Source organism: Oncorhynchus keta, unplaced genomic scaffold (assembly GCF_023373465.1).
Source record: "Oncorhynchus keta strain PuntledgeMale-10-30-2019 unplaced genomic scaffold, Oket_V2 Un_contig_17588_pilon_pilon, whole genome shotgun sequence".
Taxonomy (NCBI): Eukaryota; Metazoa; Chordata; class Actinopteri; order Salmoniformes; family Salmonidae; genus Oncorhynchus; species Oncorhynchus keta.
The window spans coordinates 30001-42500 of record NW_026280498.1 but is presented as its reverse complement, the minus strand read 5'-3'; the positions used below and the strand labels follow the sequence as shown (position 1 = coordinate 42500).

The following is a 12500-nucleotide window of genomic DNA, read 5'->3' as shown; positions in this document are numbered from 1 at the left end:
GGCCTCACGTCCTACCAGTTTACGTGGCCTCACGTCCTACCAGTTTACGTGGCCTCACGTCCTACCAGTTTACGTGGCCTCACGTCCTACCAGTTTACGTGGCCTCACGTCCTACCAGTTTACGTGGCCTCACATCCTACCGGTTTACATGGCCTCACATCCTACCAGTTTACGTGGCCTCACGTCCTACCAGTTTACGTGGCCTCACGTCCTACCAGTTTACGTGGCCTCACGTCCTACCAGTTTACGTGGCCTCACATCCTACCAGTTTACGTGGCCTCACGTCCTACCAGTTTACGTGGCCTCACGTCCTACCAGTTTACGTGGCCTCACGTCCTACCAGTTTACGTGGCCTCACGTCCTACCAGTTTACGTGGCCTCACGTCCTACCAGTTTACGTGGCCTCACGTCCTACCAGTTTACGTGGCCTCACGTCCTACCAGTTTACGTGGCCTCACGTCCTACCAGTTTACGTGGCCTCACGTCCTACCAGTTTACGTGGCCTCACATCCTAAGGGTTTACATGGCCTCACGTCCTACCAGTTTACGTGGCCTCACGTCCTACCAGTTTACGTGGCCTCTCGTCCTACCAGTTTACGTGGCCTCACGTCCTACCAGTTTACGTGGCCTCACGTCCTACCAGTTTACGTGGCCTCACGTCCTACCAGTTTACGTGGCCTCACGTCCTACCAGTTTACGTGGCCTCACATCCTACCAGTTTACGTGGCCTCACATCCTACCAGTTTACGTGGCCTCACATCCTACCAGTTTACGTGGCCTCACATCCTACCAGTTTACGTGGCCTCACATCCTACCAGTTTACGTGGCCTCACATCCTACCAGTTTACGTGGCCTCACATCCTACCAGTTTACGTGGCCTCACATCCTACCAGTTTACATGGCCTCACATCCTACCGGTTTACATGGCCTCACATCCTACCAGTTTACATGGCCTCACATCCTACCGGTTTACATGTCCTCACATCCTACCGGTTTACATGGCCTCACATCCTACCGGTTTACGTGGCCTCACATCCTACCAGTTTACGTGGCCTCACATCCTACCAGTTTACGTGGCCTCACATCCTACCAGTTTACGTGGCCTCACGTCCTACCAGTTTACGTGGCCTCACGTCCTACCAGTTTACGTGGCCTCACATCCTACCAGTTTACGTGGCCCCACGTCCTACCAGTTTACGTGGCCCCACGTCCTACCAGTTTACGTGGCCCCACGTCCTACCAGTTTACGTGGCCCCACGTCCTACCAGTTTACGTGGCCCCACGTCCTACCAGTTTACGTGGCCTCACGTCCTACCAGTTTACGTGGCCTCACGTCCTACCAGTTTACGTGGCCTCACGTCCTACCGGTTTACATGGCCTCACGTCCTACCGGTTTACATGGCCTCACATCCTACCGGTTTACGTGGCCTCACGTCCTACCAGTTTACGTGGCCTCACGTCCTACCAGTTTACGTGGCCTCACGTCCTACCAGTTTACGTGGCCTCACGTCCTACCAGTTTACGTGGCCTCACGTCCTACCAGTTTACGTGGCCTCACGTCCTACCAGTTTACGTGGCCTCACATCCTACCAGTTTACGTGGCCTCACATCCTACCAGTTTACGTGGCCTCACGTCCTACCAGTTTACGTGGCCTCACGTCCTACCAGTTTACGTGGCCTCACATCCTACCAGTTTACGTGGCCTCACATCCTACCAGTTTCCGTGGCCTCACGTCCTACCAGTTTACGTGGCCTCACGTCCTACCGGTTTACATGGCCTCACATCCTACCGGTTTACATGGCCTCACATCCTACCGGTTTACATGGCCTCACGTCCTACCGGTTTACATGGCCTCACATCCTACCGGTTTACATGGCCTCACATCCTACCGGTTTACGTGGCCTCACATCCTACCGGTTTACATGGCCTCACGTCCTACCGGTTTACGTGGCCTCACGTCCTACCGGTTTACGTGGCCTCACGTCCTACCGGTTTACGTGGCCTCACGTCCTACCGGTTTACGTGGCCTCACGTCCTACCGGTTTACGTGGCCTCACGTCCTACCGGTTTACGTGGCCTCACGTCCTACCAGTTTACGTGGCCTCACATCCTACCGGTTTACATGGCCTCACGTCCTACCAGTTTACGTGGCCTCACATCCTACCAGTTTACATGTCCTCACATCCTATAGGAGATGCCCAGCTATGGGAGGTGCCCTTACTCTGGGGTAAGGATGAGTGTGTGGTGTGTTTGAGATTATGTGGATCGTTCAGAGAGATAGTGAGTGTGTGGGAGATTATGTGGATCGTTCAGAGAGATAGTGAGTGTGTGTGAGATTATGTGGATCGTTCAGAGAGATAGTGAGTGTGTGAGATTATGTGGATCGTTCAGAGAGATAGTGAGTGTGTGAGATTATGTGGATCATTCAGAGAGATAGTGAGTGTGAGAGATTATGTGGATCATTCAGAGAGATAGTGAGTGTGAGAGATTATGTGGATCATTCAGAGAGATAGTGAGTGTGTGAGATTATGTGGATCGTTCAGAGAGATAGTGAGTGTGTGAGATTATGTGGATCATTCAGAGAGATAGTGAGTGTGTGAGATTATGTGGATCATTCAGAGAGATAGTGAGTGTGTGTGAGATTATGTGGATCATTCAGAGAGATAGTGAGTGTGTGTGAGATTATGTGGATCATTCAGAGAGATAGTGAGTGTGTGAGATTATGTGGATCATTCAGAGAGATAGTGAGTGTGTGAGATTATGTGGATCATTCAGAGAGATAGTGAGTGTGTGAGATTATGTGGATCATTCAGAGAGATAGTGAGTGTGAGAGATTATGTGGATCATTCAGAGAGATAGTGAGTGTGTGAGATTATGTGGATCATTCAGAGAGATAGTGAGTGTGTGAGATTATGTGGATCATTCAGAGAGATAGTGAGTGTGTGAGATTATGTGGATCGTTCAGAGAGATAGTGAGTGTGTGAGATTATGTGGATCATTCAGAGAGATAGTGAGTGTGTGAGATTATGTGGATCATTCAGAGAGATAGTGAGTGTGTGAGATTATGTGGATCATTCAGAGAGATAGTGAGTGTGTGTGAGATTATGTGGATCATTCAGAGAGATAGTGAGTGTGTGAGATTATGTGGATCATTCAGAGAGATAGTGAGTGTGTGAGATTATGTGGATCATTCAGAGAGATAGTGAGTGTGTGAGATTATGTGGATCATTCAGAGAGATAGTGAGTGTGTGAGATTATGTGGATCATTCAGAGAGATAGTGAGTGTGAGAGATTATGTGGATCATTCAGAGAGATAGTGAGTGTGTGAGATTATGTGGATCGTTCAGAGAGATAGTGAGTGTGTGAGATTATGTGGATCATTCAGAGAGATAGTGAGTGTGTGAGATTATGTGGATCATTCAGAGAGATAGTGAGTGTGTGAGATTATGTGGATCATTCAGAGAGATAGTGAGTGTGTGAGATTATGTGGATCATTCAGAGAGATAGTGAGTGTGTGAGATTATGTGGATCATTCAGAGAGATAGTGAGTGTGTGAGATTATGTGGATCATTCAGAGAGATAGTGAGTGTGTGAGATTATGTGGATCATTCAGAGAGATAGTGAGTGTGTGAGATTATGTGGATCGTTCAGAGAGATAGTGAGTGTGTGTGAGATTATGTGGATCATTCAGAGAGATAGTGAGTGTGTGAGATTATGTGGATCATTCAGAGAGATAGTGAGTGTGTGAGTCAGGGCATTCAGTTCAGTTGGGGGGGGTTCATAGTGAGGTCAACAGCTTCTTGGTCCGTGTTGTCATAGCGACAGCGACCCGCCAGCTGTGCGTACATGAGTCAGTGTGCGTGTTGTCATAGCGACAGCGACCCACCAGCTGTGCGTACATGAGTCAGTGTGCGTGTTGTCATAGCGACAGCGACCCGCCAGCTGTGCGTACATGAGTCAGTGTGCGTGTTGTCATAGCGACAGCGACCCGCCAGCTGTGCGTACATGAGTCAGTGTGCGTGTTGTCATAGCGACAGCGACCCACCAGCTGGAAGTGTGTCACTCCCACGGTACACTTGCTGTTCATCTCCTTCTGGTGTTTGTTCTGAACCAGACACTCCATCACATCCCCTGTATCCACCTGGTTATCAGATACATCCTAGAGAGAGGAGAGAGAGAGGAGAGAGAGAGGAGAGAGAGAGGAGAGAGAGAGGAGAGAGAGGGGAGAGAGAGAGAGAGAGAGGAGAGAGAGAGAGAGAGAGGAGAGAGAGAGAGAGAGAGAGGAGAGAGGGGAGAGAGAGAGGAGAGAGAGAGGAGAGAGAGAGGAGAGAGAGAGAGAGAGAGAGAGAGAGAGAGAGAGAGAGGAGAGAGAGAGAGGAGAGAGAGAGGAGAGAGATGTGGTTGTTCTGAACCAGACACTCCACCTGGTTATCAGATACATCCTAGAGAGAGGAGAGAGAGAGGAGAGAGATGTGGTTGTTCTGAACCAGACACTCCACCTGGTTATCAGATACATCCTAGAGAGAGGAGAGAGAGAGGAGAGAGAGAGGAGAGAGAGAGGAGAGAGAGATGTGGTTGTTCTGAACCAGACACTCCACCTGGTTATCAGATACATCCTAGAGAGAGGAGAGAGAGAGGAGAGAGATGTGGTTGTTCTGAACCAGACACTCCACCTGGTTATCAGATACATCCTAGAGAGAGGAGAGAGAGAGGAGAGAGATGTGCTTGTTCTGAACCAGACACTCCACCTGGTTATCAGATACATCCTAGAGAGAGGAGAGAGAGAGGAGAGAGAGAGGAGAGAGAGAGGAGAGAGATGTGGTTGTTCTGAACCAGACACTCCACCTGGTTATCAGATACATCCTAGAGAGAGGAGAGAGAGAGGAGAGAGAGAGGAGAGAGAGAGGAGAGAGATGTGGTTGTTCTGAACCAGACACTCCACCTGGTTATCAGATACATCCTAGAGAGAGGAGAGAGAGAGGAGAGAGATGTGGTTGTTCTGAACCAGACACTCCACCTGGTTATCAGATACATCCTAGAGAGAGGAGAGAGAGAGGAGAGAGATGTGGTTGTTCTGAACCAGACACTCCACCTGGTTATCAGATACATCCTAGAGAGAGGAGAGAGAGAGGAGAGAGATGTGGTTGTTCTGAACCAGACACTCCACCTGGTTATCAGATACATCCTAGAGAGAGGAGAGAGAGAGGAGAGAGATGTGGTTGTTCTGAACCAGACACTCCACCTGGTTATCAGATACATCCTAGAGAGAGGAGAGAGAGAGGAGAGAGAGAGGAGAGAGATGTGGTTGTTCTGAACCAGACACTCCACCTGGTTATCAGATACATCCTAGAGAGAGGAGAGAGAGAGAAGAGAGATGTGGTTGTTCTGAACCAGACACTCCACCTGGTTATTAGATACATCCTGGAGAGAGGAGAGAGAGAGGAGAGAGATGTGGTTGTTCTGAACCAGACACTCCACCTGGTTATCAGATACATCCTAGAGAGAGGAGAGAGAGAGAGAGAGATGTGGTTGTTCTGAACCAGACAGACCTGGTTATTAGATACATCCTGGAGAGAGGAGAGAGAGGAGAGAGATGTGGTTGTTCTGAACCAGACACTCCACCTGGTTATCAGATACATCCTAGAGAGAGGAGAGAGAGATGTCAGAGAGAGATGTGGTTGTTCTGAACCAGACACTCCACCTGGTTATCAGATACATCCTAGAGAGGAGAAAGAGAGAGAGAGATGTGGTTGTTCTGAACCAGACACTCCACCTGGTTATCAGATACATCCTAGAGAGAGGAGAGAGAGAGAGAGAGAGAGGAGATTGTGGTTTTCTGAACCAGACACTCCACCTGGTTATCAGATACATCCTAGAGAGAGGAGAGAGAGAGGAGAGAGATGTGGTTGTTCTGAACCAGACACTCCACCTGGTTATCAGATACATCCTAGAGAGAGGAGAGAGAGAGGAGAGAGAGAGGAGAGAGATGTGGTTGTTCTGAACCAGACACTCCACCTGGTTATCAGATACATCCTAGAGAGAGGAGAGAGAGAGGAGAGAGATGTGGTTGTTCTGAACCAGACACTCCATCACATCCCCTGTTGGGATAACTTGTTTTTAGACTTGCCAAAAGAGGAGAAGCTGTTCTGAGGTCAGGCTGAGTGAGAGAGCTGAGTTCTGAAGCTGTTCTGAGGTCAGGCAGAGTGAGAGAGCTGAGTTCTGAAGCTGTTCTGGGGTCAGGCAGAGTGAGAGAACTGAGTTCTGAAGCTGTTCTGAGGTCAGGCAGAGTGAGAGAGCTGAGTTCTGAAGCTGTTCTGAGGTCAGGAAGAGTGAGAGAGCTGAGTTCTGAAGCTGTTCTGAGGTCAGGAAGAGTGAGAGAGCTGAGTTCTTACATGGCACTTACATGGCAGTGAGACTGGATGACAGGCTGACAGGCCCGGATCAGCAGGGCCTCAATATGAATGTCCTGTCACAGCAGAGAGACCATGTCAGACCGGAGACAGTAATATACAGAGACATCACACATACAGAACGATTGGCACCCTGGATAAAGATGAGACTGGATAAAGATGAGACTGGATAAAGATGAGACTGGATAAAGATGAGACTGGATAAATATGAGACTGGATAAAGATGAGACTGGATAAAGATGAGACTGGATAAAGATGAGACTGGAAAACTAAAGATGATAAAGATGAGACTGGATAAAGATGAGACTGGATAAAGATGAGACTGGATAAAGATGAGACTGGAGATGAGACTGGATAAAGAGACTGGCCACTGATGAGACTGGAGATGAGACTGGATAAAGATGAGACTGGATAAAGATGAGACTGGATAAAGATGAGACTGGATAAAGATGAGACTGGATAAAGATGAGACTGGATAAAGATGAGACTGGATAAAGATGAGACTGGCTAATTAACACACATTCGGAGCTGTGCATTAGGAAGGTTTTCTGATCCCTTGACTTTCTCCACAGTTTGTTACTTTACAACCTTATTCTAAAATGGATTAAAAAATATAAATACTGCCTCAATCTACACACAATACCCCATAATGACGAAGCAAACAGGTTAAGACATTTGAGCAAATTGATTACAAATTTAAAAAAAATGAAATATGACATTTACATATGTGTTCAGATTCTTTACTCAGTGTTTTGTTGAAGCACCTTTAGCAGCGATTACAGCCTCCAGTCTTCTTGGGTATGACGCTACAAGCTTGGCACACCTGTATTTGGGGGGGTTTCTCCCATTCTTCTTTGCAGATCTTCTCAAGCTCCGTCAGGTTTGATGGGGAGATGGGGCAGCGCCTCACAGCTGTTTTCAGGTCTCTTCAGAGATGTTGGATCGGGTTCAAGTCTGGGCTCTGGATGGGCCACTCAAGGACATTCAGAGACATGTCCCGAAGCCACTCCTGCGCTGTCTTGGCTGTGTGCTTAGGGTGGTTGTCCTGTTGGAAGGTGAACCTTCGCCCCAGTCTGAGGTACTGAGCACTCTGGAGCAGGTTTTCATCAAGGATCTCTTGGCTCAGTTAATCTTTCCCTTGATCCTGACTAGTCTCCCAGTCCCTGCCGCTGACAGAAATCCCCACAGCATGATGCTGCCACCACCATGCTTCACTGTAGGGATGGTGCCAGGTTTCCTCCAGATGTGACGCTTGGCATTCAGGCCAAAGAGTTCAATCTTGGTTTCATCAGACCAGAGAATCTTGTTTCTCATAGTCTGAGAGTCTTTAGGTACCTTCTGGAAAACTCCAAGTGGGCTGTCCATGTGCCTTTTACTGAGGAGTGGCTTCCATCTGGCCACGCTACCATAAAGCCCTGATTGGTAAAGTGCTGCAGAGACAGTTGTCCTTCTGGAAGGTTCTCCAATCTCCACAGAGGAACTCTGGAGCTCTGTCAGAGTGACCATTGGGTTCTTAGTCACCTCCCTGACCAAGGACCTTCTCCCCCGATTGCTCAGTTTGGCCGGGCAGCCAGCTCTAGGAAGAGTCTTGGTGGTTCAAAACTTCTTCCATTTAAGAATGATGGAGGCCACTGTGTCCTTGGGAACCTTCAATGCTGCAAAAATGTTTTGGTACCCTTCCCCAGATCTGTGCCTCGACACAATCCTGTCTCAGAGCTCTGGGGACAATTCCTTCGACCTCATGGCTTGGTTTTTGCTCTAAAAAGCACTGTCAACTGTGGGACCTCATATAGACAGGTGTGTGTCTTTCCAAATCATGTCCAATCAATTGAACTTAACACAGGTGGACTCCAATGAAGTTGTAGAAACATCAAGGATGATAAATGGAAACAGGATACACCTGAGCTCAATATCGAGTCTCAGAGCAAAGGGTCAGAAAACGGATGTAAATAAGGTATTTTAAACACTATAGTATTATATAGTACTAATATAACATATACTATATAATATAGTACTAATATAACATATACTATATAATATAGTACTAATATAACATATACTATATAATATAGTACTAATATAACATATACTATATAATATAGTACTAATATAACATATACTATATAATATAGTACTAATATAATATATACTATATAATATAGTACTAATATAACATATACTATATAATATAGTACTAATATAACATATACTATATAATATAGTGCTAAAATGACATATACTATATAATATAGTACTAAAATAACATATACTATATAATATAGTACTAATATAACATATACTATATTATATAGTACTAATATAACATATACTATATTATATAGTACTAATATAACATATACTATATAATATAGTACTAATATAACATATACTATATTATATAGTACTAATATAACATATACTATATAATATAGTACTAATATAACATATACTATATAATATAGTACTAATATAACATATACTATATAATATAGTACTAATATAACATATACTATATAATATAGTACTAATATAACATATACTATATTATATAGTACTAATATAACATATACTATATAATATAGTACTAATATAACATATACTATATAATATAGTACTAATATAACATATACTATATAATATAGTACTAATATAACATATACTATATAATATAGTACTAATATAACATATACTATATAATATCGTAATAATATAGTTTGGTATTTGTAATAATTTATTTTATCCAGTCTTTTTTGCTCATCTTTATCAGGGTAACAGCCACAGTCCATCCAACATGAAGACAGTGGTACCTCAGACTGCAGCTCTGTCAGGTTGCCGACCACCTCTCCACACCCTGACAGCAGGTCTTCCAGGTGGTCCTGCAGACACTCCAACTCCTAGAACACACACGCCATCACAACGCCGTCACAACGCCATCACAACGCCGTCACAACGCCATCACAACGCCGTCACAACGCCATCACAACGCCGTCACATGCCTGTTCCAACGCTGTTCTTCAACACTGCTCACACATGCTGCTGTTCCAACGCTCTGTTCTTCACAACGCCTTCCTCTCACAACGCCATCACTGCTGTTCCTCCTGTTCATAACTGCTCTGTGTTCACATGCTGCACTTCCATCACAACTGTTCATCCACGCCATCACACTGTGGACACATGCACAACCCCTGTTCTTCCACCTCACAACGTGTTCACAACGCTGTTCCACACTGTTCAACGCCCACTGCACCATCACAACGCTGTTCCTCCTCTGTTCATCACAACGCTCTGTGTTCACATGCTGCTGTTCACACACTCTGTTCATCACAACGCTCTGTGTTCAACGCTGTCACACCTCTGTCACAACGCCTCACAACTGTGTTCACAACGCTGTTCACTCCTCCATCACAACCCCGTCACACTCTGTGTCACAACGCTGTTCACTCCACTGTTCATCACAACCCCGTCTGCTCTGTGTCACATGCTGCTGTTCCTCCTCTGTTCATCCCCCTCTGCTCTGTGTTCACATGCTGCCTTACTCTGTTCTTCCCCTCTGCTCTGTGTTCACATGCTGCTGTTCCTCCTCTGTTCTTCACCATCTGCTCTGTGTTCAACGCTGCATCACCTGCTCGTGTTCACATGCTGCTGTTCCTCCTCTGTTCTTCCACACGCTGTGTTCATCACTGCTGCCTCCTCTGTTCCTCCGCTGTTCACCCCTCTGCTCTGTGCCATCACATGCTGCTGTTCCTCCTCTGTTCATCACCCTCTGCTCTGTGTTCACATGCTGCTGTTCCTCCTCTGTTCTTCCCCCTCTGCTCTGTGTTCACATGCTGCTGTTCCTCCTCTGTTCTTCCCCCGCTCTGTGTTCACATGCTGCTGTTCCTCCTCTGTTCTTCCCCTCTGCTCTGTGTTCACATGCTGCTGTTCCTCCTCTGTTCTTCCCCCTCTGCTCTGTGTTCACATGCTGCTGTTCCTCCTCTGTTCTTCCCCCATCTGCTCTGTGTTCACATGCTGCTGTTCCTCCTCTGTTCTCACCCCTCTGCTCTGTGTTCACTGCTGTTCCTCCTCTGTTCTCACCCACCATCTGCTCTGTGTTCACATGCTGCTGTTCCTCCTCTGTTCACCCCATCTGCTCTGTGTTCACATGCTGCTGTTCCTCCTCTGTTCCATCCCACACTCTGTGTTCACAACGCTGTTCACACACTGTTCCATCACAACTGTTCTTCGTTCACACTGCTCTGTCACACATGCTGCTGTTCCTCCTCTGTCACACCCCATCTGCTCTGTGTTCACATGCTGCTGTTCCTCCTCTGTTCTTCCCCCTCTGCTCTGTGTTCACATGCTGCTGTTCCTCCTCTGTTCTTCCCCCATCTGCTCTGTGTTCACAACACCATCTGTTCTTCCCCCTCTGCTCTGTGGACACATGCTGCTGTTCCTCCTCTGTTCTTCCCCTCTGCTCTGTGTTCACATGCTGCTGTTCCTCCTCTGTTCTTCCCCTCTGCTCTGTGCCACACAACTGCTGTTCCTCCTCTGTTCTTCCCCTCTGCTCTGTGTTCACATGCTGCTGTTCCTCCTCTGTTCTTCACTCTGCTCTGTGCCATGCTGCTGTTCCTCCTCTGTTCTTCCCAACGCTCTGTCACAACACCATCACAACGCTGCTGTTCCTCCTCTGTTCCTCCTGTTCACCCCTCTGCTCTGTGCCATGCTGCTGTTCCTCCTCTGTTCTTCCCCTCTGCTCTGTGTCAACACCTGTTCCTCCTCTGCCATCTGCTCACCATCACATGCTGCTGTTCACCGTTCACCATCACACATGCTGCTGTTCCTCCTCTGTCACTTCCACCATCTGCTCTGTGGATCACAACACCTGTTCCACCATCACAACGTTCTTCACCACTGCTCTGTGTTCACATGCTGCTGTTCCTCCTCTGTTCTTCCCACCTGCTCTGTGCCATCACAACACCATCCTCTGTTCATCACCCTCTGCCTGTGTTCACATGCTGCTGTTCCTCCTCTGTTCAACACCCCTCTGCTCTGTGTTCACATGCTGCTGTTCCTCCTCTGTTCTTCACTGCACTGTGTTCACATGCTGCTGTTCCTCCTCTGTTCTTCACCCACTGCTCTGTGTTCACATGCTGCTGTTCCTCCTCTGTTCTTCCCCATCACCACTGCTCTGTGTTCACATGCTGCTGTTCCACCTCTGTTCTTCCCCTCTGCACTGTGTTCACATGCTGCTGTTCCTCCTCTGTTCTTCACCACTGCTCTGTGTTCACATGCTGCTGTTCCTCCTCTGTTCTTCCCCATCTGCTCTGTGTTCACATGCACCTGTTCCTCGTTCATCACCTCACCATCACACATGCTGCTGTTCCTCCTCTGTTCACCATCATGCTGCTGTTCCTCCTCTGTTCTTCCCCGCAGTGTTCACATGCTGCTGTTCCTCGTTCTTCACCCACTGCTCTGTGTTCACATGCTGCCTCACTGTTCCATCCAACTGCTCTGTCACACATGCTGCTGTTCCTCCTCTGTTCTTCCACCATCTGCTCTGTGTCACATGCCATCACCACCATCTGTTCTTCCCCTCTGCTCTGTGTTCACATGCTGCTGTTCCTCCTCTGTTCTTCCCCAACTGCTCTGTGTTCACACCTGCTGCCATCCTCTGTTCACCACCCATCTGCTCTGTGTTCACGCTGCTGTTCCAACCTCTGTTCTTCCCCTGCTCTGTGTTCACACACCATCCAACTGTTCTTCCCCATCACATGCACCTGTTCCACCATCTGTTCTTCCCATCACTGCTCCATGGACACATGCTGCTGTTCCTCCTCTGCCATCACCACCATCACTCTGTGTTCACATGCACCATTCCTCCACTGTTCCATCACAACACCATCACAACGCCGTCACACACACCATCACAACACCTGTCCAACTCTGTCACAACACCATGTTCACATGCTGCGTTCCTCCAACACCATCCAACGCTCTGTCACATGCACCCTCCAACTGTTCATCCCAACTGCCTGTGTTCACACCATGCTGCTGTTCCTCCTCTGTTCACCCCTCATCTCTGCACATCACCACCTCTGTCACCCCCACTG

General features: G+C 47.5%; 1 protein-coding gene across 1 annotated transcript in view; it reads right to left on the bottom strand.

Annotated features, from left to right (window-relative positions):
- Positions 1-12500, bottom strand: part of LOC127919829 (Golgi apparatus protein 1-like) — a gene marked incomplete at its 5' end in the record, with an annotated part of 62993 nt that overhangs the window by 22790 nt on the left and 27703 nt on the right. Inside the window, 3 exons of the mRNA XM_052503686.1 lie at positions 4047-4160; positions 6405-6467; positions 9219-9305. Coding sequence (XP_052359646.1) covers positions 4047-4160; positions 6405-6467; positions 9219-9305 — 264 coding nt within the window. The remainder of the gene's footprint in view (positions 1-4046; positions 4161-6404; positions 6468-9218; positions 9306-12500) is intronic.